Raw genomic sequence first — 27,920 nt, 5'->3', positions numbered from 1 at the left:
CAGGAAGTAATTATCTAATGAAGAAATACATTTGTACTTAATAATATAACCTTAAAAATATGTGCTTGCTTCAGTAGCACATATATTAAAATGAGATATATAGAGAGAGATATCTCACAATCCAAGAATCTAAACTCACTTCAGCAAATCCAATGTCTCTGCTTTTCCTCTTTTTTTTTTTTTCCTGCTTTTTCTCTTGATAAATCTTTTACTTTTACATTAAGAAAGCATCTTGAGAACACTGCTTCATTTAATGCGAGGAGACACAGTAATCTATCATTACCTCTGAAGAAAGTGGGTTGAGACAAAGCCATGCCGATCATTTGTGACAGGATTTCGGAAGAGTTTGCTTTTGGTTTGTGCTGTCACTATGGTTCCATCGGCCAATGAGAATCGATACACTGGGGTTTCTGCATGGCCATGGATATAAGCTGTTGGGGAAAATATACCATTACCAGTGACTACAATGGCAAAACAGAGACACAGAAGAGAGAAAGGTAATGTACTTCAAGTGCCACATTTTCAAAATCAGTGAAAAGACTGGACCTGCTCAAAAATTATAAGCAGACTAAAGAATGTTAAAGAATCACTCTCCTACCCTACACACAAAAAACAACAACTATGGCCATGTATATACTTAATCTTTTATAGTATATAACCACAATAACAAGACCGAGAATCAAACTCAAAATTCTTTACCTTCTTGATAGTGACGTTTCTGGGACCAGGACTGACCATCGTTAAGACTAAAAAATCTCTGGATACATCTTCGGATTATATCTTCAAAGCCAGGTCTCATGGAGGATCTCAGTGAATTGGTATCTATATTAACAACTTTTCCTATTAAACAGAAAATAAAAGTTTCAATCCAACCCACAAGTATTTTACTGGTTGCACACCTCACGGCTTAGCACTGAAGAATAAAATAAAGACACTTAAATCTCTGCTCCACCTTCTCTGCTACATGTAAAGCTTTTCTTTTCAAGAAGTGTCCTATAGGACACTCTTACATTAAATGTTCTACTGTACAAAACGTAAAAGAGTATCAAAGAAGTCTTTTCGCCTTCTGATTATACAAAATTTGACGTGTCCGGATAACCTTAGGTTCATTTTCACTTAAAGGAAAATAAGCACCTACCACTAAAATTGTTCATCTGAAGACATTTTGTCTCTGCAACTATGAAAATACTGGCCTACACAGCTAGCAGGAACAATTCTTTTCATCTGAGAGGTGACAGCATTTTTGAATACTTAAAATCTAAACCAGGAAGGTTAACCAAACACTCATTTCTACAATTTTAGAAGTTTCTGACAACTTTTGCTTAACATCAAATACACTAGCAAGACAAAACTTAATGTAACTCAAAAATGCTATGAAATTAAAGGTTTCATGAAGATGATCCTTACAAAAAAAGGATGGCTAGGGCTTTCTACACTTTCTGAGCAGTACCAGGGCAAGGTGGCAAGAATAAACACCTTACAAAAAGTGTGGAAAAGGAGGCAAGTAGAGGAGCACCTTGGTGGCTCAGTTGTTTAAGCCTCCGACTGTTGATTTCAACTCAAGTCACGATCTCAGGGTCATGAGATTGGGCCCCTCACTGGGCTCCAAGCCATTATGGAACCTACTTAAGATCTTCTCTCTCCTTCTCCCTCTGCCTTATGCAAATCCGTGGCCCCTGTGTGCTTGCTCTCTAAAAAATCTTTTTTGAAAAGTTTTTTTAAAAGGAGCCAAGAAAAGAGTAGTTGACCCATTGTCAAAGAATGAGTGGTATGAGAAGAAAGCACAAGCTATGTTCCATATTAGAATATTCAGAAAACACTTAGTACTAAGAACTTTGTCAAAGGGACCAAAATTGCCTCTGTGGCCTTAAGAGTTGTGCTTTTGAAGACAGACCTGCTGGTCTACAAAATGCTGAACTCACATTTTAAAAATTCAAAATAATTACTGAGGATGCTCTGGGCAAAAGCTGTGTTATCAACATTCAGGACATGGATTTCCACAACAAAATATTCTCCCTGGTCACAGAATGTCAGACTGTTGCTGTCAAGACTAGCAATGGTCGTTTCTGTCTGTTCTGCACAGGCCTTATTAAAATATGCAATACTCAGATCTAGACAGCCTCTTATGTTCAGCACCAACAGGACAGCCAAATCAGGAAGGTGACAGAAATCCTGACTCAAGAGATGCAGACAAATGACTTCAAAGAAGTGGTCAATAATTTGATTCCAGACAGATTGGGAGAGATACAGAAAAGGCTTTCCAATCTATTTATCTTCTCCATGATGTGTTTGTCAAAAAAGTAAAAATGCTGAAGAAAATCAGGTTTGGATTTGGAAAATTTGTAACGCTTCGCAAGGTGAAAGATAGTTCTAAAAAATGCTACTGGGAATGACAAAGGCACTAATGTAGATGAGCTGGCTGAGCCCTAGGTCTAAGAATCTGTTTAAAATTCAGACCTTTAATAATATTAAAACAAAAACAAAAACTTAAGGAGTAGAGGACCTAGCAAGAAGGGACAAATGCATTCCAGGAAAGAGTAAATGTTTATGCGCTGTGCTCAGAATAAGGATGTTCTGTCCTCAACCACTTCCCCTGGGTTTAGCTCCAAGAGCCAGATGACAAACACAAAATAGATGCTCAGCAAAAGCTTACATCAGGGACAGAGAATAAAGCCTCTCCAAAAAAAGTATTGTGCTGAGCACAACAAAACTCATATAAAAGAACAGAGAGCAACTGGAAAATACCAACTATGAGAAGATGGCTCTCAGACGTGACCCAGATGAAACTATCTGATTTTTCCTGCTTGGTAATTTGTAAGAAAACATTAATGAGATAATTTTAAAGATTCTAGTCACTAATTACTTGAGTAAAGCTTCCTATTTAGTATTTTAAGTTATAAAATGTGAAATGTTGTTATTTAGGGAGAAAATTTAGTCTGCCAAATCATAATATATACAGAGAAAGAACCACTCTAGGAGGTAAATATTCACATAAAGATTCCTGTCACCAGGTTTGATTATCTCAAGGTAAATAAAGAAAAAAAATTTCCAATATGAAATATTTATCAGTGTAAACAGATTTTTCAATTAAGAATACAAAGAACTCTTTTGCTATTGTTTCATCTGTGAAAATTAATCTCAGCCTCAAGACAGGAAACTAAACCTGGCATAAAATTACCAATTACTACAAAAATAGGTTTTTTTACAGTAAAATATTGTTATGTATGTATGTGTACATATACGTACATACATGTGCACACACACATAATAGCTGTAGGTATGTTAGATATTTATTTAAACCTACTTCATTTTACCAAATTAATTATTGCAGGCCCACATGGTGGACACAGATAATACAGGCCATGACATCAGGCAGGCCTAGATGCAAATTCTTTCTTATCAGCCAGGATCTTGTGCAAGTAACTCAACTTCTCTGTCGCCGTGCCTATTTCCTCATCTCTGAGATGGCACCTATAAGACAAATCTTGGCATCACCACACAGGGTTAGATGATCACAAAGAGTAAACCTGAAGGTAAATACAGCAAAGACTGACACCACATTTACCTTCATCGTTATGCTTTATGATTTATACTGGCTTTAATCCTGTTCCCATAATCACAAAAGGGCAAATCAAGACTAAAGCTCATGTGGGTATCAAAAATTATTCCTAGTAATTCTCATGAAATTACCTATATTTTTGAAAATTTATTTGAAGTTAGAGAAAAGAAATATTAGCTTCTTATTTGAAATGTTATTTGGAGAGAGAGCCAGGTGCCTCTACACTTATTTTTATTTATTTGAGGGATTTTAAGTGTCAAAAATACCCAACACAAACACCAAGAGTCTTAGTCAATCTTAGAGTTGCATAAGAAACCTAAAAAATAATCCATGCAAAGCATTCATTACAGTGGGTGTAGGCACATACATGATAGTACAGGCTGTAGAAATAGTTAACTTTTACAAAAGCTCTCAAATGAACAAAATGTATACACACACATGCACGCGTGATTTTACCTGAAAGATCATGTCTCGTAATGAAGCTCTCAGGGTTTGAGGGAAATGCTCTCTCTCCTGTAGTAATGCGGCGTGCTACACAGATCATACAGGATTGCAAATCTACAATAAAAATTTAGCCAGGTAAGGATTATATTTAACTTTTGGACAAGTCTATTCTACTGGCAAGTAAAGATGTGGAATTCAGTAAATGAATGTAACAATGGAAATTACAGAACTACAAATGCGGCAGCTCTGTGATGAACATCTCAAACGTGGTTGACCTTACCTTCCCCTTCCTCCATCATAGCTCGAGGCTGAGACAGGGCAAAGCACTGCATCGTTTCATATCTCTGGCGCATTTCAGGACTAGTGTTTATGTCTTCCAGAATATCATGAGGTGTTTTCATCAGCATACGGCAATTAAATGTATGACTTTTTTGTCTCTGGGTCTCGTTTGTCCAGGCAACTCCATTAACTTTGGAAAACAAAAGAAAAGGTTTTTAAAAAGCTGGCAACTCAGTCTGTGACTATCATCAAGAATTTAAGCTGTATTTTCTCATTACTATGTTTTTCACAGTAATTTTCACAGACATTTCACAGTGGCTATACATATATAATATTGGAGTAACTTCAATTTCAACAGAAATCTCATCATTTGGTAACTCACTATGTATTTTAGCTCCATGAAATGTACACCAAATTCTAAATTCACCGAGGTCATATTTGAAACTTTTGCTATTAACTACCTACCTTTCTGCACAAGTCTGATCACTTCACTTCCTAAGAGGCACATTCAATTTTCTAAGAAATAGTCAAGGAAATTATTTTAACTTATTTAGAAAATACACATTAAAAGACTACCTGTAGATTTTGGTAAGTTTTTAAGGAAATCCTTTCTGTCTTCTTCATGCAAGATACTGTAGACACTTGTGTTAACCAGGTCCTCTTGCTTATATTGCAGGTACTGTGTAACATTTTCTGATACAAATACAATGTTTCCATCACGATTCACCACAAACAGGAAACCATCCAATGCCTAAAATGGGATATGTTAATATTGGCTATCATGGACTGAACTGTATCCCCACCAAAATTCACCTGCTGAAGTCCTAACCTCAATGTGACTATATTTGATGATAAGGCCTTTCGGGGGGAATGGGAGTAATTATGATTAAAGACATCATAAAAACAGGGCTCTAATCCAATAGTAATTTTGTTCATATAGAAGAGAGACACCAGGGATGCACATACCCAGAGAAAAGGTCATGTGAAGACACAAGGAAAAAGCAAGCATCTACAAGCCGGAAAGAGGTCTCAGGAGAAACCAAGTCTGCCAATACCTTGATCTTGGACTTCCAGCTTCCAGGACTTTAAGAAAGGAATTCCGGGGGGGGGGGGGGGGGGGGGGGGGGCACCTGGATGGCTCATTCAGTTAAGTGTCCAACTCTTGATTTTGGCTCAGGTCAAGATCTCTGGGTCATGAGATCAAGCCCCACATCAGGATCTTTGCTGGGGGTAGAGCTTGCTTCAGATTCTCTCTTCCACTTCCTCCGCCCATAACCCACTCTCTTGCTCTTAGAAGAAGAAATCTCTATAGTTTAAGCTACCCAATCTGTGATATTTTGTTATGGCAGTCTTAGCCAATTAAGATACCAGCCTTAGTACTCAACAGAAATTTTTAAAACTGTTGATTTAACAACCACCATAAACAATCAACAGCTACTGCTACCACTAACCATTTCTATTAATAGTAGCACAATTACTAAGGTTTTATAAAAATAAATAAATAAAAGAATTTGGGGAAAAAAGATAAATACAGTCAACATAAAATCTAAATCACTGTCTAATTTTTGAAGAATTACATCTTGAAAGGAGCTTTTAAAAATAAGAAAATCAGGGATCCCTGGGTGGCGCAGCGGTTTGGCGCCTGCCTTTGGCCCAGGGCGCGATCCTGGAGACCCGGGATCGAATCCCACGTCGGGCTCCCGGTGCATGGAGCCTGCTTCTCCCTCTGCCTGTGTCTCTGCGCCTCTCTCTCTCTCTGTGACTATCATAAATAAATAAAAATTAAAAAAAAAAAGGAAGCTCTTTGTTGGCTCTTTTAAAAAAAAAAATAAGAAAATCATCCTTAGCACTTCCTGTTTTTCCATTTGATACCGTCAAGCTATAAGAACTACACTACTCGGGATCCCTGAGCGGCTCAGCGGTTTAGCGCCTGCCTTTGGCCCAGGGTGTGATCCTGGGGTCCCGGGATCAAATCTCATGCCAGGCTCCATGCACGGAGCCCGCTTCTCCCTCTGCCTGTGTCTCTGCCTCTCTGTGTGTGTCTCTCATGAATAAATAAATAAAACCTTTAAAAAAAAAAAGAAAAAACACTACTCCCTAATGAAAATTTACAAAGAACTAAGTTGATCAACTAAAAAGTAGTAGGAGTAAACTAGCTGAAACAACAACAACCAAAAAAGTTAGCAGGTGCACTTTATGAAGAGCCTCCCTGCTCCCAACTCCTGCTTTAAAGAAAAACATGCTATAGGTGCTATAGGTGAACAAATCTATTTAAGACAGCTACTTACAAAACAATTTTTAAGCACATTACAAAAGCAGATTTTTAAATCTTAAAAATTCCTCATAAGTATAATATACTTGCCTGAAGTAAAAGTGGCCCTAAGGAGTCTTTATCAATAACTCCCTGTCCTGTAGAGGATACATCAGCTTTCTGAACATCATCATCATTGGAAATAGTTTTTCCTGAAAAGACAAAAGGCAGTACTACAAATAGCATGTGTATCAGTTATAGATCAAATTCACCTTCAAAGAGTCTCCAGAACAAAAACACACACACAGGCATACATATGCACATACACAACATTTCCTGATAAGAAAACAATGCTACAATTTTTAAATGTTAAAAACTTAAGATTTATGCAGGACAGCAAAAGATACCCTCTAATTTTCCTTCACTACTACATATACTATCCCATGGCTTCCTGAAAGGAATGTAACATGTGACAGGGTGAGAACAAAGGCCTCTTTCTACTTCTCTATTAACTGTTTCTCAAAGAGCAAAGTTGGTCAACTCATTTGTCCAGTCCCACATAGGCTAGGTTCAATTAGCAGTAGTCCATACATGAGCAAAAAAGACAAATGGAAACACAGTTAACAAGTTCCTTCTGAAAAGCTTGAGTGTTTTTCTTACTTTGTATTACCTTGCTCTTTTATTTGACGTATCTGTCTTACTGTTTCCTTTAAAATTGCACATTTATCTGGTTTGACATTGAAATTGTCAATATCACTAAGATTAGCAGATATCAGTTCAGCCAATTCTTCAATATATTTACTCTCCTGCTCCCGTCTCCACTTTTCACCGCTGCAGGTAAGACTGAGAGAGAAGGGGGGTCATGAACAGACCTATTACAAAAGAGCTGTAGGCAGAATCAGTCTCTATACAACACCATTCCCTTCATATGTAAACAAATTAAATTTAGCCAAGAGAAACCATCAAAACCTTGTCTTGGAGAAGTAGTATGATATAGTAGAAATTCAGGCAAAACTAAATTCAAGGCCACCTTTTGGTTAGTCTGGTGGCCTTGGGCAGACTTAGTCTCAAGTTTCTTCATCCAGAAAATGAGGGTACATAGTCTTTACCTCATAGAGACAGTAAAACAACAAACAATAAAGGAAACAGTGTTAGCTACTTACTAATGACAAGATTTTATGGCTTATAAGTCATTTTTTACTTTGCAACAATCACATTAAAACTCAATTCATACTGATCTTGGCAAACACTAAAAAGGCTAGAATATATCACTGCATAAAATGAAATATTTTATCTCTATTTTTCAAACTTCAAACTTCACTCAAGAAAAGAATGATGAAACCCCAGAAATGCCAAAATACCAACTTATAACATTTTCTGACAGAAATTCAGAGATCTTACTTATAATAATCTTGATTATCTATTCCTAACTCCTACCTACCTCTTTGAGAAATGAGAAATGCTTCATACTGTACCAAAGGTGTTAGTGTAAGATTCTTGCTCCTATCTGAATCAGCAACAAAATTTGTTACATCATTAAGATGTCTATCTGATCACTGTGCCACACACTTACTACAAAGTAAAATTGTATTATTTAAGCAAAGACAAAAACAAAAAGTATCTAACCAGAAGATATAAATAACAGAAAGCTGAAATCCTATCTTTAAGCCAAAATAATAATGGTAGTTGGAAGAAACTTTGGTGAAGCATCAGTAAATACACTGCCTACCCTTGTCCTGGAGTATCACATGGCAATTTGCGTTTTCGTGAATCAGGAGCCAGTGGATCCAAGGAGTTTTCTCCTAATCCGCTCATGGTGACTATACATCAGCAACTAAGAAAGAATGATAAGATGAAAACATTATGAAATATCTATGACTCTATAGAGGCGTTGTATGCTTGAATGGCTGAATCTTGTAATTCAGAATTATAGTCCCTACATGGTTAGATAATTCACTGTTTGTTTTTTGTTTGTTTTTTGTTTTTTAAGATTTTCTTTATTTGAGAAAGACAGCAGGAGCAGAGGGGCGGGGGGGCAGTGCAAAGGGAAAGGGAAAGGGACAAGCAGACTCCTCACTGAGCAGGGTGCCCACAGGGTTCAATCCCAGGACCCTGAGATCATGACCTGACATGAAGTCAAACACTTAACAACTAAGCCACCAAGGCATCCTTATGGTTAAATAATTCTTAATATTCTTTATTATAAATGAGTATTCTGAAGACAATGTCAAGAGTTCATATTCCAGTTTAAGTATGCAGAATGGCCAACTCTAAGACTAAAATGTTTCTCAAGTCCTACTAAAAATGTGTATGTTGAATACATCAAAGGATAAGGAAGGCATCTCCTTCATTTTTAATAACAAGAAAAAGAGGGGCACCTGGTGGCTCAGTGGTTAAGTGTCTGCCTTTGGTTCACGGCATGATCCCGGGGTCCTGAGATCAAGTCCCACATCGGGCTCCCCGCAAAGAGCCTGCTTTTCTCCTCTGCCTATGTCTCTGCCTCTCTCTGTATCTCTCATGAATAAATAAATAAAATCTTAAAAATTAAGTAATTAAGTAAGAAAAAGAGACTGCCAACTCTTCAAGTGATGAAATCCTGGGACACCTGGCTGGCTCAGTCAGTAGAGAATGCGACTCTTGATCTTGGTGTTGTGAGTTTAAGTGAGCCCCAACATTGGTTGTGGATATTACTTAAAAATAAAACCTTTTAAAAGAAATCCTAACTTTTATTTATACCCAAGAAAGCACAAATTAGAGCTCATCTTCTCATTTGGTTGGGAGTCTTCAAATGATAAAAGCCTAAATTTTTTTCAGGCTATTTTCAAGGTAGCACACTGTTTTTCCTCTAAACCATTTTATAATATTTATTACCCACTGTGTTGTTCTTCTGTGACTTCAAAATAAACCTAGAATGTGTAAGTAACGCATAAACTCAACATTAGGCCTAGAGAGTAGATGTATAATAAAAAGTTCATGGGAGAAGAGGGATTTTGACAAGATCCACATAGCAATAATTATTTTAATATTAACTGATGGAAATATGTTTTGGTTAAGATTTCAATGACAAAATAAATGTAAGGCCTTTCTTATGGGAATAAAAACAGGTTTTAACATTCAAGTAGCTCATAAGTTTAAGACATTTACTAAGGCTTCACTTACTAAGAATTTTATTTGTCCTAAACTATTATTTAGGAAGACAATTATTGTTCTAAAGAATTCCAAATCCTTCAAGAAGTTCAAACTTTCCAAACTACTTTTTTGTTAAAATAAGTTAAATATATAAAATGCATCTTGTTATGTTAAAATGCATCTTGCAATCCATCTAGATTTTTAGACAAATAGTGAAGGACGTAAATTTCCACTAGGTGGCATAATACTACCAGGAAAGGACACAAAAGTGCAAACTTTCACACAAGATGCCAATGAAAATTAAAATAGCTTTTAAAAAAATCAAAACCACATGATCATTAACCAAGAGTTCTAGATTATGACATCATCTTTATATATGCTGTACGTATGAATTAAATACCAACAAAATTCATTCTACCTATAATTTTGGTAGTAAAATGTAAAAGCTGAAAAGATGAGATGTTTCCAAGAATGGTATATTTTCCCCCTCACAAGTTAAAATAAAGGAGAAAAGAACTTATACCTTTGATTAATAGTGACTCAATATGAAGCATCTGGGTGGCTCAGGGGGTTGAGTGGCAGACCCTTGATTTCAGCTCAGATCACAATCTCAGAATTGTGAGATTGAGTCCCACCCAGGCTCTGCATTCAGGGAGTCTGCTTGAGATTCTCTCCTCCTCCTCCTGCCCTTCACCAACTGTGCTAACTCTCTCTAAAATAAATACATCTTTAAATATATATATATATATACACACACACATAATATATGTATACATATATATTGGCTCAATATTATGATTTGAATATTATGATTTTGAAGCATACCCACATTCCACAATGTCAGAAATACTATATTTTTCAAAAATAGCAATGTCATAAAAGACAAGGTCTACAAATATTCCAGATTAAAGAAAGCTAAAGATGGGGCGCCTGGGTGGCATCTGCCTCTGACTCAGGTCATGATCCTAGGATCTTGGGATCCATCCCTGCATTTGGACACTCAACGGGGAATCTGCTTCTCCTTCTCCCACTACCCCTCCCCATGCTTGTGCATGTTTCTCTCTCTGTCAAATAAATAAATAATAATAAATAAAATCTTTTTTTTTTAACAAAAGCTAAAGAGAAATGACAAGTGTAATATTTGATCCCATATTGGTTCTGTCCTTAATGGGGGAAATATTATAAAGGACATTAATGGATCAACTGACAAAATTAGAATATGGACAACAGGAATATTTTATCAACGTTAAATTTACTAAAATTGAGTTCTGCACATGTTTATTTAAGAGGCTATCCACTATTCTTATATTTACAGTAAATGGACCATTATGTATGCAAATGATCTTCCAGTGCTAGAGAGAGAAGATTTATGTACATTTTAAGTGACTGACAAAAGGAACAGAAAGAGAAGCAAAGGAGAGGGAAGGGAAGAAAAGAGAAAGGAAAACAGCAAAATACTGACACTGGGTGAATCCTGGTAGAAAACATTTTAAACTGTATTATTCTTTTTTCTTGCAGCTTTAAGTTTAAAATTATTTCCAAATAAAGTTTTTCACGTATGTTCAGTTTTAGGGGATCCCTGGGTAGCTCAGCGGTATAGAGCCTGCCTTCGGGCCCAGGGCGTGATCCTGTAGTCCCAGGACCGAGTCCCAAATCGGGCTCCCTGCATGGAGGCTGCTTCTCCCTCTGCTTGTGTCTCTGCCTCTCTTGTCTCTTGTGAATAAAAATATTTTTTAAATAATAAGGTATGTTCAGTTTTGATTTCCGATTTTCATATTTAAAAACTGTGAGTCCCTAAGTATAGAAAAAATAATTTTAGCTACATCTCAATACACCTCATTTTATATTTCACTCACAAAGTCATTTTTAAATTGAGTGGCAAATCACCAAGTAATAACATTACTTTAAAAATATCTATTCCATATCCCGGATTTTATTCCCTTACTCTGATATTGAACATAAGCAGAATCCCCAAAATTGAATGGAAAACTATTTACTGAACAAACAGCATTTCTTTAATTTGAAAGACATAATTTATTCTGTATTCTCAGTATTGTTTCACCTTACTTTGCTATTAAGTATTAAACTGAATCGCCAGTACAATATCAAGTGTCTAGCATGGGGCACCCTGGTAGCTCAGTGGTTAAGCATCTATCTACCTTTGGCTCAGGTCATGATCCCAGGGTTCTGGGATCGAGTCCCACATCAGGTTCCCTGCCTGTGTCTCCGCCTCTCTGTGTGTCTCTCATGAAGAAATAAATAAAATCTTTTAAAAAAATAAAGTGCCTAGCATATATTTAGTCGATAAATGTCTTGAATAAATGTTGAATAAATAGAACATTCAACTTATTAAGTCATACTTTAGAATTCCCTTCATTCTAATCTATATAACAGTTCAAACTTTTTAAATTTTTCACTTCTACACTTTAAGATTTTACTTTTATTTATGAGAGACAGAGAGAGAGAGAGAGAGAGAGAGAGAGAGAGAGAGAGAGAGGCAGAGACACAAGCAGAGGGAGAAGCAGGCTCCATGCAGAGAGCCCGACATGGGACCCAATGCCGGTCTCCAGGATCACACTGTGGGCTGCAGGAGGGGCTAAACCGCTAAGCCACCGGGGCTGCACCACTTCTACACTTGATATAGGATGTCACCAAAATGTTTTAAAGGCACAAATGAGGGCGCTGGGGTGGCTCTGGGGTGGCTCTGATGGTTAAGCATCTGCCTTCAGCTCAGGTCATGATCTCCCGGGCCTGAAATCAAGCCTGTCAGGCTCCTGGCTCAGTGGAGAGCCTGCTTCTCCCTCTGCCTCTCCCCCTCCTCATACTCATTCTCTCTCTCTACCTTTCTGTCTCAAATGAATAAATAAAAAATATTTTTTAAAGGCACAAATTACATCAGTAGAGAATCAAAAACCATGACAATCTCTTAGTATGGAGGAAATCAATAATCACAATTACCAGTCTAAACCAGAAATGCATACAAGTCATTCATGTTAAATCAATTTTTATGTGCATGTAGAGAAAATGGTCTACATGTATCCATATATACAGATATTGCTCTTTCTCTTGATCTGGCATAACAACAAGCTATCATGTGCATATGACTGTGTAGTTTATGTGCCACCAAATTTACTCTTTTACAGAATTCATTGATCTCTAGTAACAAAGTTTAATTTATCCAGAAATGTAGTAACACAAAATTCTAATGTAAAACCATGAAGGTATCATTCCTACATTTCTTTCTTTCCTTTTTTTTTTCCTTTATAGAATATGTTTGCTGGGACGCCTGGGTAGCTCAGCAATTGAGCATCTGCCTTTGGCTCAGGGCATGATCCCAGGTCCAGGGATAGAGTCCCGCTATCGGGCTCCCTGGGAGGAGCCTGCTTCTCCCTCTGCCTACGTCTCTGACTCTCTCTGTCTCTCATGAATAAGTAAATAAAATCTTTTTAAAAATAAAGAACACGTTTGCCAATTTCTTCTCTAGTTGTTACTCAGATATGAACAAACCTTGTCATCATGCCACATTTATTGTACACCACCTGAAAGACCATGATTTCCAAGAGTGAATGATGAAATACCATACAACAACAAAAAAAATCAAAATACAGCAAATGCATCTCCTAAAGTTTATTAGGATAAATAAAATGTTCAACGTGAGAAATAAAAACTGTAAGTATTTCTGCCCAAAAAATAATAGTTTCAGCATATACAATAATATAATTATTCCTGAGTACAAATGACTATGACAAATACTTTATATATATTTTTGTTTATTTGGTATTAATTTTCATTGTAAACATAAAAATTGTAATTGCATGTGTCTTATTTGCCAGGTCTGCTGCCTGCTTCTCACTAGTAGAGATGGACTAAAACTATTTAAATATCTGAGGGGATATATTATCCAATTCGGTAAATTACTCACTTTAAGGTATGAAACATAAATGCCTAGCATATACATCCTAAATCTAGACCATTTTCAGTCAGTAGTAAATAATTAGGGTAGGAGGAGAGAATGGATTACATACTAGGCCCATGAATCGACTGTTTTCCCCAAAAAATTCTAAAGAAATATAAGTGAGTAACTGTACAGCTTACATATTTACATCTTAAATTATATTCATCTAGTTTAGAGGATATATGAAGTTGGTAAAATCCATATTCAAAGAGGACATAAAATAGCACAAGAATCCCACAGTATCTTTGATTATAAGAAGAATCTGTGAATATTGAGCCCTTTCTGAATTCCGACTCCCTACAATTAAAGATCACCTACCTACACGGTAGAGAATTAAAACCAAAATATATACCTGCCACGCAAGTAATCTCTACTCTTGAAATCACCTCATAAATCCAATAATGGGGATCCCTGGGTGGCACAGCGGTTTGGCGTCTGCCTTTGGTCCAGGGCGCGATCCTGGAGACCTGGGATTGAATCCCACATCGGGCTCCCGGTACATGGAGTCTGCTTCTCCCTCTGCCTATGTCTCTGCTTCTCTCTCTCTCTCTCTCTCTCTCTCTCTCTGTGTGTGACTATCATAAATAAATTAAAAAATTAAAAAATAAAAATAAATCCAATAATGACTTACATAGATATATTTTAAAGTTGCTAATGAAGAGATGTCCCCAAGTGATTATAAAACTAGAGATACACCTCAACTACACTTCTGGGTAGAATACAATCCAACCACAGAAGCTTTCTCAAGCCCCTGACACCACAGTATAGAAAAGGACTAGAGGAGCACCTGGGTGGCTCAGTAGGTTAAACATCTGCCTTGAGCTTTAGGTCATGATCTCAGGGTCCTGGGATCAAGCTCTGATCAGGTTCCTTGCTCAGTGGGGAGTCTGCTTCTCACTCTCCCTCTGCCCCTCCCCCTAGTCCGTGTTCTCTCTTTTTTAAAGAAATAAAGTCGAAAGGAAAAAAAAGAAAAGAAAAGAAAGAAAAGAAAACAGAAAGAAAAGAAAAGAAAAGAAAAGAAAAGAAAAGAAAAGAAAAGAAAAGAAAAGAAAAGAAAAGAAAAGAAAAGAGAAACAGAACTAGAGGGGAGAACTTTTCATTGAATCAGAATGAAAATGTCAGTCTTTTCATGTGAACTCAGCATCCTTGAGCTGTTTTACAATTCTTTCCCTTTTCTAAAATGTTTCTACTAAAGAGTTTTGTGCTATCTACCTCAATATATTAATATGACAATGCACACTTTAAGCTACGATTACATTTAAGCAAGATATTCCATGCAATTACTTCAAATATAGATAGTAGCAGTTCAGAATAACTTTCAATGCCATCAAAATCGAATGTTCCCTACCGCTACATTATTTGGAAAAATCAGATTTAAAATGGAAAAAAAAAAATCTTACAGCAATTGGTTAGAATGCCTTATATAAATCCTACAGGCCTTTCTATACACAACAAGCTATGGTACATGTTTAAGCTTAGACATGCTCAGAATACAAGTTAAACACTTAAAAAATGATTATTCCTAAACTAATTCAGGCTAAAAAACAAAGAAGAATTATACTTGCCAGCTCAAAAGTCATGAAAATGTTGGTACATGACTGAACAGCATCAACCAGCTTTTGTTTTGGTTATCTGAAATTAAGATAGAAGAAAATCTTGATTGTGTAGGACAAACTAGCCAGATGGACAAGGATACAGGAAGTATTCCTGTCCAAAAGGAAAAGATACCAATCAACAATGCTAATGCCCTGGGGGGAGGCGGGGGGCACATGCCATGCCAAAATCCCAAATAGGGAGGAGATACACTACCCAGTAAATCTCAAATGGCACAAAGACCAACTAAAATTATTTTACTTTTCCTAAATTAAAAAGAGAAAGGGAAGGGGATAATTTTTGTACTGGTACAGTGCTGGGCATATCACAGATTCTGTATTCTATATAATTTCTCATAATAGCTCTCCAAAGTATGTATTATTATTATTCCCATTTCACAGATATGGAAACAGCTAAATAACCTTCCATTGGATCAGACAGATACCAGATGGCAGAACTGGGACTCAGGTTTCATAAAACCAACAAAATATGTATCAAATGTTCCTTGGACATTTTATCCCTCACCAAAAATAAATCATTTAGAGGCACCTGGGTGGCTCAGTGGTTCCTTCAGCTCAGGTCATGATCCCAGGGTCCTAGGATGGAGTCCCGCATCAGGCTTCCCCAAGGATACCTGCTTCTCCCTCTGACTATGTCCCTGCCTCTCTCTGTCTCTCATAAATAAATAAAATCTTTTTTAAAAAATTAAAATAAATAAACCACTTATACTGTTGAATCACACTACCTCCAACCAGTTAACCAGAAAATTTCTCAATTCGTCAATAAGAACACTGAGAAGTTGCACACTCAGAGTTTAGGGATACGCACTATCAGGGGCAGAGGCAAGGAACCAAACTCAGCAGGTACTAATGCTGTTATTCCCTTCAAGCCCCTAAAAACTAACCACTACTCTACAATTCACCAGATAAATTGCCCTCTGTGGTGGTCTAATATTAACCATGACCTTTACTTCCACTTAAGATGAATAATAGTCAGTGGCTAACACAGCAAGAAGAAAATTTAAGATCAGAAAATGTACGAACTATACCCTAAAAATACATGTCAAGTCTTTTTATTCTTGGGTTTTCTTAAGATTAAATGCTGGGGCCAAAAACTTTTGACTATCACACTGGTAATTTAGCTTCGTCAGGCTTGTTTGGCAGACTTATACTAGGTATGTTTAAATAATTCTAATTAGGAAGTGCTTCTGAGTGTCTCTGGAGAATCACAGTAACATGAGGAAAATTTTCAAACAACTGTGGATTTGAAATGATTTACTGAAAACCACTTGAAGCTCTGTGTAAAAGCAGAGACTGCTCAATCCAATTAGGAAAAAAAAATTACCCATGGGAAAAATTATGAGACATTCATATACAAAAAGCACTACCCAAAATTCAAGTTCCAAATTGACACTTTTATTCAAGACAATTAGTATATAGTCACCACTAGTCTAAAGCCTTAATCCTACAAAATTTTATTTTCTAAAATACCAAATTACAGGTTCTATTTCAGAGAGACAAGTAAAGGGTTTTTTTTGTTTTTTGTTTTTTGTTTTTAAGATTTTATTTATTCATGAGAGACACGGAGAGAGAGGCAGAGACATAGGCAGAGGGAAAAACAGGCTCACTTCAGGGAGAGCCTGATGCAGGACTCTATCCCAGGACCCCAGGATCACCACCTGAGCTGAGGGCAGCCACTCAATCAATGAGCCACCCAGGCATCCCAAATAAATAAAGGTTCTATTTCAATCTATGGTGCAGCTCCAAGAGAACCAGCACCATAGATAAAAAGACTGAAGAACTGAAGGAAATATAACCTGTGTGTGTGTAAGAGACCATGAGCGGTGGTGGGACACAGAGGGGAGGAGGTAAGGTATTAAACATGGAACCACTCTGAAAGCTTCCTCAACAACTAGATGCCTCTTCCAGTGATTATCTCCTACTTTTATGTTTTAAATCAACCCTGGCAAAGAGGATAAGAGCTAAAAGGAGACAAGGACAAAAGAGAAAGTTTCAAATAAAAACTAACTGGCAATATCCTCTCGTTTTGTTGCTGATAACCTGTTATGTTTACTTAGTAGGATCAAGTATAAACCACCTAATACACCCATTTTTCAATTTAACTCCATTTCAGCTCAAACATTTGCATGCCCAGAACCATTTCAGGTCCAGGAAAGAGAGATGAATGACACTATACATGCTACAACTCTCAGGCTAGCAGAAGAAGAAAGCATAAACAATTATAACAACATAATGTGGTAAGTATGAAAACGAAGGCACTGCATCAAGTGTCATGGGAACACAGCTGATAGGAAACGTACCAGCCTACAGTTGTTTTTTAAAGAGAAAAGGCAAATGAACAGTGTCTACCATAAACTACCTTGGTGCAGACATATGCCAGAATTGGTAAACTATAAGGTCCCAAACCTTTTTCTCCTCTGTCTTCTTTAGTTTATAATGCCAGCAAACTTGAAAAGGGGCTAGCAGAGAATAGAGTAAAACATCTTATTTTTATATATAAATTCAGCTGAAAAGCATCCAAATGTAAATTAACAGCTATTTTACCCACAGGTTTCATTCTCTGCTCCCTTTGTATGTTCTTGCCTTTTCATTCTCAATCAACAGGCTGACCCCAAAGCCCCTTCACATTTACGTTCCAGTTTAAACCTGATGAAGTTGAATTCAAACACAAACTCCCTAGAGGCTCTGCTACCAGAACTGGGCATACCAATTAGCCAAAGCAGGTGTTAGCTGCAACTGGAAGCTTGCTGCCAAGAGACTTCTCAACCTCTACAGAAGCAACCGAGTTGAAGTTCACAAATATACACCGTGCAGAGGGAGTTAAGCAAGCCAATTCCATCTAAATCAAATTACTCTCTCCTGAAAGCATACTAACTAGCTGGGTAATTTCTAAGTTATTTTAAACATAACACTGGATCCCACAATTTAATGCAATGAATCCTTCATATACAAGAAAAGACCCACACTTGGGCTTCACTCTAAACAACATCATACCATTAGGCATGCTTCCTCAGCACGGTCACTACCACCACCAGCAGTCTCCCAAATGACCTACACTAAAAGAGATTCTGACAAAGGATGATCACTGAATTATTTCTTTTTAGGTCATTCCTTTTTAAATCTCCCTTAATCTCTTTTCTATCTAGAATCCTCCTACTCATCCTTCAAGATTAAGTTCAACTGTCACCTCTGATGAAACCATTCAAACTCTCCCAATTAGAGAAACTTTTCCCTTCTTTATCCTGATACATTTTTCATACTTTTACTACACTGTTTTACATACTGCACTCTTCTCCCATTCTCTTTTCTGTCTCCACTTTCCACACTATAAGCTCTACACCATTATTTAAAAACTCGTATAAAGGGTGCCTGGCAGAGAAGCGTGGAACTCTTGATCTTAGGGTTGAGTTCAAGCCCCACATTGGGTGTAGAGATTACTTACTTACACACATACATACATAAACAAACACAAACATTTTTCTTAAACTTTTTTTAAAAATTGTATGAGACTCTTTCATTACAAACTCCTTCCTCTTTCTTTTCTACTGCTATTACCCACTATTCTCCAGTTCCTTTCCCAATTCCAGCTGTCCTTTTCTTGCCATCATCCCCTTAGCTGTACTTTTAACCAACTCTACAATCTTCCTTAAAATACACAGACAATGCAAGGGGGGCTGGGAGGATATTAAAAACTCTGTAGAGCAGGGACGCCTGGATGGTTCAGCGGTTGAGCATCTACCTGCAACTCAGAGCATGATCCTGGGGTCCAGGATCTAGTCCCTCATCTGGTGTTCCTTACAGGGAGTCTGCTTCTCCCTCTGCCTATGTCTCTGCCTCCCTCCCTCTCTCATGAATAAATAAAATCTTTAAAAAAAAAAAAAGCAAGTAGCTGACAAAGGGAATAATGGTGATCCCTCAATACCAAGAACAAAGATGTATGTTCAGCAACACTAATTTTGCTCTCTGGGATCCCTGGGTGGCGCAGCGGTTTGGCACCTGCCTTTGGCCCAGAGCGCGATCCTGGAGACCCGGGATCGAATCCCACATCGGGCTCCCGGTGCATGGAGCCTGCTTCTCCCTCTGCCTATGTCTCTGCCTCTCTCTCTCCCTCTCTCTCTCTCTCTGTGACTATCATAAATAAATAAGAATTAAAAAATAAAATCTTTTTAATTTTGCTCTCTGTTGAAAGACAAATAGCTACAAATATCCCATATGGCAACAAATTAAAAGGTTTCAGACCAAAAAAAAAAAAAAAAAATTATACAGGACGGGGATCCCTGGGTGGCGCAGCGGTTTGGCGTCTGCCTTTGGCCCAGGGCGCGATCCTGGAGACCCGGGATCGAATCCCACATCGGGCTCCCGGTACATGGAGCCTGCTTCTCCCTCTGCCTGTGTCTCTGCCTCTCTCTCTCTCTTCTCTGTGTGACTATCATAAATAAATAAAAAATTTTAAAAAAATTATCCAGGACTATTGAGGCTATCCTCAACTTACAAGTAGCTGACTGGAATTCAAACATTCTCCCACTGAAATAGTGTGGTGAGACAGTAGCCAACAAAACCATGAAAAGAGAACTGTAACAGGTGCCTATGTTCTTAAAAGACGTAAGAATAAGTAGGCATTTTTTCTTTTTAGAAGATTCCGAAGAGGATATCCACATACCTTCAAAGGTACTAGATAAAAGCATACAGTGGTGGTTCTTTATGATCTCTCTTTACTTCTGGATTTGTGGTTTAATTTTTCCTTGATAGGGCAGCCCCGGTGGCTCAGCGGTTTGGCGCCGCCTGCAACCTGTGCTGTGATCCTGGGGACCTGGGATCGAGTCCCACATCAGGCTCCCTGCATGGAGCCTGCTTCTCCCTCTGCCTGTGTCTCTGCCTCTTTCTCTCTGTGTCTATGAATAAATAAATGAAATCTTTTAAAAAATAATAATTTTTCCTTGATAGATGTAAATATATCTACATCAAACCTCTACCTAAGGTTTTCCCTTGGCACATAATGAAAATATAAGCAGCAGAGAAAGAGGAACAAGGGAGAAATGACATTTTTTTGGCCCCCTTGAGGTAAATGGCAAAGCACGGGATTAAGATAAACAAGGGCTAGAGGCGCATGTGCATAAAGCAGGATAAAATCTGATAGGTTCAATAAATAAGCAATAAAGATGTAAAGAGAAGTAATGATCACACCATGTGCCCCATTCTCTCCTAACCCATTCTTTCTCTCTGCCTCAGAGAAGAGTGGACATTAGCCACGTGGAAAGCTGTGACAGGAAGTGGCAGTAAACATGCCATGAACACTACAGGGAATAGTAACTGTGGGTCAACGGTAGCACTGATACTCTTAAACTGGAGTACCTGCAGAGTAAAAAACTTAAAGTAAAAAGACACTCTCGGTACAGTACTGAAGTTAGCCCTGTCCACTTATATCAAAAACTTTAAGCAGCTACAGAGGGTTAACCTGTGACACTAACATAATAAAAATTAATAATGTGGAAATGTAAAGTTGATAAAGCAACTTGAATTCATTTTTCAAAGAAAAATACTGAAGGTGGAAGAGAGTGAGAGAGATGTATCAAAGGTAAAACCCATCTTACTAGATTTCCTTCTTTAAAAGCAAAAACATTAGAGGGGTGCCTGGCTGGCTCAGGTGGAGAACGAGCGACTTGTGATGTCAGGGTTGTGAGTCTGCGCCCCACATCGGGTGCAGAGATTATTTAAAAATAAGAAACTCTTCAATAAAAGCGAAGACAGGGGATCCCTGGGTGGCTCAGTGGTCTAGCACCTGCCTTTGGCCCAGGGCGTGATCCTGAGTTCCGAGACTGAGTTCCGCATCGGGGCTCCCTGCATGGAGCCTGCTTCTCCCTCTGCCTGTGTCTCTGCCTCTCTCTGTGTGTGTCTCTCATGAATAAATAAATAAAATCTTTAAAAAAAAAAAAAAAAAAAAAAAAGCAAAGACCCTGAAGCAGATGTTCTCTAAAGCTAGAGACACAACATGGCAAGTCTGACTCATAAGACTTCCTGAATGGGTCATCATCTTTACTGCAGGTTAGTCTGTGGCTCAGTCCTTGCATGCTGTTTCCACTGCCTTTTTTCTTTTTCTGACTTCACAGTATATTACTCTTTAGCGATTATAATTCCATTTTCCATTTCTAGCCTAAATAACTTTAATTCAAAAGAATCATTCTTTTAAAATAGTGTTTCCATATTCCTAAAAGTTACATGTCTGATAACAGAATTTCTCTCTTCAAATAAATCTTCATGTCATTATCAATTTCAGGATGACAAAATACAAATAATGAATGAGAGCATATATATCAAAGCCCAAAAAGAAAATAAGAAAGCACTCTTAACATCCTTTAGCTGTTGAAGGTAGTAACACTGATAGAAATACTAAAAAGTATCAGTCTTTGAACAATACCCTCAAATGCCTCCCTAAATCCTCTTCAAAATATAGCTAGTACAAAATAATGCCTCCCTAAATCCTCTTCAAAATATAGCTAGGACAAAATAATACTATCTGGAGCTAAAAATCTGTCCTCTATATCATGATTGTTCCAGAAAAGAAATTTGCAGCAAGAAAGAATATATAACACTGGAGAATAGAATAAAAACACCATCACTCAAATAATTTAAATAAAACATAGCTTCAGGTTTTTTTCACTGCTGTTCAAAGGTCAGTTTCATGACTCATGACTTCAAAGAACTTCTTTCTGTATTTCATAAAACCAGCCTACACGTGTCTTGTAAATGAAGACTGGGGGCACTTTATTATTGTTAAAGAATATTGGAGGCAAAATTTTAATTATGAATTCTTGTAAAACCATGCATACACCTAAATTGGTTAAAACCAAAACCCACCAGCAAGCATGTAAAGAGTGATCACTACGCACTAGGGATGTAATATACAACATGATAACTAAGCTAACACTGCTGTGTGATACGTACGTAACACAGCATTTAAAAAAAAAAAAAAAGATTTTTATTCATGAGAGAGAGAGAGGCAGAGACACAGACAGAGGGAGAAGCAGGCTCCATGCAGCAGGAGCCTGCTGTAGGATTAGATCCCGGGTCTCCAGGATCATGCATGCCCTGGGCCGAAGGGCAGGCCCTAAACCGCTGAGCCACCCAGGGATCCCTGTAACTAAGCTTTTAAGAGAGTAGCTCCTAAGAATTCTCATCACAAGGAGAATTTTTTCTTTTCATTTCATTGTATCTATAGAAGATGGCTGTTAGCTGAATCTACTGTACTAGTCTCACAAAACACGTAAATCTAAACATTAAGCTATATACCATAAATTTATACAGTGATGTATGTCAGTTATTTCTCAATAAAACTAGAAGGAAAAAAATTTTTAAGTGGTCACTCTTCAACATATCGAGTGTTGTCCATACGTAAACAAGGGAGATTGCATTCCCTATGCCTTGTGCTTGGAATAAACTGTTACTCAAAATGACAAGATTTTTTTTTTTTTTTTTGCCTTCAATAGCCTAAGGATCCAGGGCACCTGGGTGGCTCAATGGTTGAGCATCTGCCTTTGGCTCAGGTTGTGATCCCGGGGTCCTGGGATCAAGTCCCACATCATGCTCCCTGAAGGGAGCCTGCTTCTCCCTCTCCCTATGTCTCTGTCTCTCTCTTGTGTTTCTCATGAATAAATAAATAAAGTCTTGAAAGACAGAAGAGAAGAGAAAGATGGACTGATTCAGGGTAACAACAACTTCATGTCCTTGAAAATGGCCAAACTTTACTAGTTAGCTCTGGCTGCCTTCCTGTTTAAAGGTCAAAACAGAGACAGCTATAGCAGGAATTAGATGTGCTTCAAAACAGCCAATACATACAACAAGGATGAAAGGTTTAAGTCAAATGCCTCTAGAGTTCCAACCAAATCCACTATATCAGTGATTTTCAACCTTTTTGATATCAGAATTCCATTACCTCTTAAAAACTGGGAATGCCAGAAAGCTTTATTATATGGGTTATACCTAACAGTATCTACTATATTCAAAATTAAAACTTAAAAACATTTGGAATATTAATTCATTTGAAAATAAATCTATTATGTGCTAACTGCTTCATAAACAATTTTATGAAAAATAAATTTTCCAAACAAAACAGAGAGGTGGCACTGTTTCTATATTTTTATAAATCTTATGTCTGACTTAAAAAAAAAAAAAAACACCTATCTTCTTTAAGATTTTATTTATTTAGGGCAGCCCGGGTGGCTCAGCAGTTTAGTGTTGCCTTAAGCCCAGGGCATGATCCTGGAGTCCAGGGATCAAGTCCCATATCAGGCTCCCTACATGGAGCCTGCTTCTCCCTGTCTGTGTCTCTGCTTCTCTCTTTCTCTCTGTCTTTCATGAATAAATAATTTATAATAAGTTTTATTTATTCATGAGAGAGAGAGAGAGAGAAAGAGAGAGACAGGTAGAGGGAGAAAAAAGCAGGTTCCATGCAGGGAGCCTGACATGGGACTCGATCTCAGGTCTCCAGGATCACGCCCTAAACGGAAGGCAGATGCTCAACTGCTGGGCCACCCAGGCATCCCGACAGCTGTATTCTCTTATCTACTTCTCCATCCAATATGTTGCAATTATTAACTTGACAAAAATATGTGAAGAAAATTCAGCCTCAGAGAGATGTACTTATTTTTCAAAAGGACTATTTCAATAGCCTTTTGCAAATTGTAGATAATTTTCCTTGGTATTACGCTAAAACTCAACAAGTAGTGCTTTCTTAAAGGTTAGTTACAAAGTGAAATCTGAAACTGTACTGACCAAAATACTGACATATTTCATGATAGAATATCAAAAACTCCAGACTAGTGTCACCACCTATCTCGCCTTGTAAGTCTTTAAGTACCGAGAAGTTGTTACACTCGTGGTGGCAGATTCAAATATACCAACCTTACAATTTTCACTTGAAAACTCAAATTTTATCACTGTCAACAAATATCATCAGAGGCTTTCCTGTAGGTAATAGGTTCATCTCATTCAGTTTCAAGAAACTATCTAAAAAAAATAAATAAATAAATAAAAATAAATTTAAAAAAAATAAATAAAAATAAAAATAAAATAAAAAAATAAAAAAAAAAAGAAACTATCTGCCATATGCTCAAGGTTTCAACAACCATAGCTTGCTGGCCATTCCTTCAGGTAAAAATGGTATTCCATTAAAAAAAGTGGCCAGTTCAGTACACAAACCAATCACACAGGGCTTTTCCCCAAGATAACCATCATACTTTGGTAGGTAGAATGCTTTCCGCATATTTTCCATTCTCATTAGACAGAATTTTTAAAATATGGTACTCAAGAGTCAAGATTTAATGAAATGTGCAAATTTTGCTGCTTCATACAGGGTAATCCTAAGTGAGAAATGCTAGGTTTTTTTTCCTTTAACCCTAAGTGTAGGGCAGTAAAGAACGTAATGACCTCTAGTACAGTCTGTAGTGCCACTGCTTGATGTCAGCAGTTTTCTGTACCAATGGCTCTGCACCATTAGTTCAAACACCAATAGAATGAAAATGGCAAATACTGGGTTACTATGAAAATAGTTTAAACTGTACAGACCCTATAAAAGTTCTTAGGGACTCCCAAAGGACCATGAACCACACTTCTGAGAACCACTGTTACTAAGTTGGGATTGAAGGTTTGAAACTGGTATGGCTTCTCCAAGATCCTCTACACATTAAATAAATGTGTAGAGGATTTAAATACTTCAGGATCTACTATCTTCAAGCTTATATATGTAAGCCAGGTTGTAAAATCAAAAGAACAGGGCCTTCCTGACTACATCAAAATAAAAAGGTTCTACACACCAAAAGAAATGAAGTAGTCAACAAAACTAGCAATAACATACTGAATGGGAGAAGGTATCTGCAAACAACATATTCGATAAAGGGTTAGTATCCTAAATATATAAAGAACTTACACAACTCAAAAATGAAAAAAATAATAATCCAATTAAAAATGGGCAGAAGACATAAACAGACATATCTCCAAAGAAGACCTACACATGCCCAGAGACACATGAACAGATGCTCAACACCAATCTTCATCAGGGAAAAGCAACTCAAACTATCATGAGATATTATCTCACACTTGTCAGAACAGCTAAAATCAGAAACACAAGAAACAACAAGTATTGGTGAGGATGTGGGAAAAACGGAACCCTCATGAACTATCATATGATCCACTAATTGCATTACTGGGTATTTACGCAAAAAAAAATACAAGAACACTAATTCACAGGGTTACCTATGTTTATTGAAACATTATGTACAACAGCCAAATTATGGAGGCAGCCCCAAGTGTCCATCAATAGATGAATGAATAAAGATGTGGAGACTCTGTGTGTGTGTGTGTGTATGTATGTGCGTGCGCACACGCACGCACACAATGGAGTATTATTCAGCCATAAAAAATAATGAATCTTGGGATCCCTGGGTGGCGCAGCGGTTTGGCGCCTGCCTTTGGCCCAGGGCGCGATCCTGGAGACCCGGGATCGAATCCCACGTCGGGCTCCCGGTGCATGGAGCCTGCTTCTCCCTCTGCCTCTCTCTCTCTCTCTCTCTCTCTCTCTCTCTCTGTGACTATCATAAATAAATAAAAATTAAAATAAATAAATAAATAAATAAATAAATAAATAAATAAATAAAAAATAATGAATCTTGGGGTGCCTGGGTGGCTCAAGTCGGTTAGGTGTCCAACTCTTGGTTTCTGCTCCAGTCAGGATCTCAAGGTTCTAAGATTGAGGCCCATACTGGGCTTCACACTCAGCAGAGTCTGCCTGATATTCTCTAAAATAAATAAATAAAATCTTCTTTAAAAAAATGAAATCTCGCCATTTGCAAGAGCATGGATGGAGCTAGAGAGAATATAATGCTAAGCAAAGTAAGTCAGCCAGAGAAAAACAAATACCATGTGATTTCACTCATATGTGGAATTCAAGAAATAAAACAATGGAAAATGGAAATGGAAAATAGGGAAAAGGAAAGTGACAAACCAAGAAAAAGACTCCTAATTTAATAGAGAACAAACAGATGATTACTAAAGGGGAGGTGGGTAGGGGGACTGTGGGTGAAATAGGTGATCGGGATTAAGAGTGCACTTATCATGATGAGCAATGACTAATGTACAGAATTGTTCAATCACTCTATTTTACACCTGAAATTAATATAACATTGTATGTTAACTATGCTGGAATTTTTTTTTTAAGATTTTATTTATTTATTCATGAGAGACATAGAGCGAGAGGCAGAGACACAGGCAGAGGGAGAAGCAGGCTCTATGCAGGGAGCCCAACGTGGGACTCGATCCCAGGTCTCCAGGGTCAGGCCCTGGGCTGAAGGCAGTGCTAAACCGCTGAGCCACCCAGGCTGCCCAAGTATGCTGGAATTAAAATTAAAAACTTAGTTTAAAAATTTTTAAAAGAACAGGACTTCTGGATGACGTTGTGGATTATTGCTTTCAATCAACCACACTGTTCCCCACCCTGCTCTAAATAATAACAAAGTATATATTTTTTATTAATTTTGGAAGACACAGGCATGCTTGATCAAACATAACAAATATGTTTGTGGAGACCAAGACACAGAGCAAACACACAATAATGATCTGATGACTCGATGAACCCATTTAATTCCAGGACCAGAAACTAGCAACTGCTTTGTCAGGAAATCCAATCACGCACAAGATAAAAGGACCAAAAGCAAGGCTCATAGGTAAAAACCAAATCAAAAAGCTGCTAAAAGGAAGGTGAAGAACAGCTATGACCATCAATAACAAGTTACTGATCACATCAAACTACAAACTGGAGTGTAGAAGGAAGAGTCATCATCTCTCTGATACTTCAAAATACTTCAGACTGGACCTAGACTGGAGGTAGAGTGGAAATGGGAGAAAGCAATAAAAACAGAGCAATGTGTGCTGGGCCAGAGAAGGGGTCACATGGAGGGCACCAAATGAACAAAAGGAAAACCAAATTTCCCATTTAAGAGGCAAATCGTAAATGAAAATTCCCAAGGTTATTTGAAAACGGAACTAAGAAAGAACACCAAGAAACTCATCAATATTGGAAAATGAATTCACCACCCAATAAATGAAATCTTTAAATCAGTTTAAAATAAATGCTAATGGTTCTCAAGGAGATAAAAATTTGACAGCCATGAAAAAAAATAAATGAAAATAGAATCGTGAAAAGATTGGATTACAAACTTTCATAAAGTATAAAAAAAAGAGTTAGTATCACCCATTATCCAAGCACCAAATATCCTAACTCTGGATAGACTGAATTAGTTAACATGGGATGCTTAAAACCGTATCTGAAAACTCTGGGTGGCTCAGCGGGTTTAGCGCTGCTTTTCAGCCCAGGGCGTGATCCTGGAGACCCAGGATCGAGTCCCACGTCGGGCTCCCTTGCATGGAGCCTGCTTCTGCCTCTGCCTGTGTCTCTGCCTCTCGCTCTCTCTGTGTCTCTCATGAATAAATAAATAAAATCTTTTTAAAAAAATGAATGAAAACTCAATAAAGAATTAATGCCTAGACTAGACACAACACACACACACACACACACAATCAGCACAGTGGATAAGAAAACTGATGAGTTCGTATTTACACAGCACAGTGAAATAAAGGGGAAAGACATCAGAACTGATCTAATAAGCCCCTGCATATAGCCAAATTTAAGTCACTGAAGCT

General features: G+C 37.6%; 1 protein-coding gene across 6 annotated transcripts in view; it reads right to left on the bottom strand.

Moving 5' to 3' along the window:
* NCOA3 (nuclear receptor coactivator 3) overlaps nt 1–27,920 on the bottom strand; it is a 146,067-nt gene that overhangs the window by 27,020 nt on the left and 91,127 nt on the right. For 3 of the 6 annotated variants that reach the window (XM_077873482.1, XM_077873481.1, XM_077873487.1), the window contains 9 exons: nt 15,183–15,249; nt 8,263–8,367; nt 7,204–7,376; nt 6,645–6,745; nt 4,859–5,033; nt 4,284–4,472; nt 4,016–4,117; nt 700–840; nt 284–431 (listed from right to left, as the gene is read on the bottom strand). In XM_077873482.1, coding sequence (XP_077729608.1) covers nt 284–431; nt 700–840; nt 4,016–4,117; nt 4,284–4,472; nt 4,859–5,033; nt 6,645–6,745; nt 7,204–7,376; nt 8,263–8,348 — 1,115 coding nt within the window. In that variant the 5' untranslated portion in view covers nt 8,349–8,367; nt 15,183–15,249. The remainder of the gene's footprint in view (nt 1–283; nt 432–699; nt 841–4,015; nt 4,118–4,283; nt 4,473–4,858; nt 5,034–6,644; nt 6,746–7,203; nt 7,377–8,262; nt 8,368–15,182; nt 15,250–27,920) is intronic. The other 3 variants (XM_077873485.1, XM_077873484.1, XM_077873486.1) reach the window with 1 other exon arrangement.

The sequence above is a fragment of the Canis aureus genome, chromosome 26, assembly GCF_053574225.1.
Source record: "Canis aureus isolate CA01 chromosome 26, VMU_Caureus_v.1.0, whole genome shotgun sequence".
In the NCBI taxonomy this organism is placed as follows: Eukaryota; Metazoa; Chordata; class Mammalia; order Carnivora; family Canidae; genus Canis; species Canis aureus.
The sequence above is the reverse complement of the archived record's forward strand: the minus strand, read 5'-3'. Positions and strand labels throughout refer to the sequence as shown.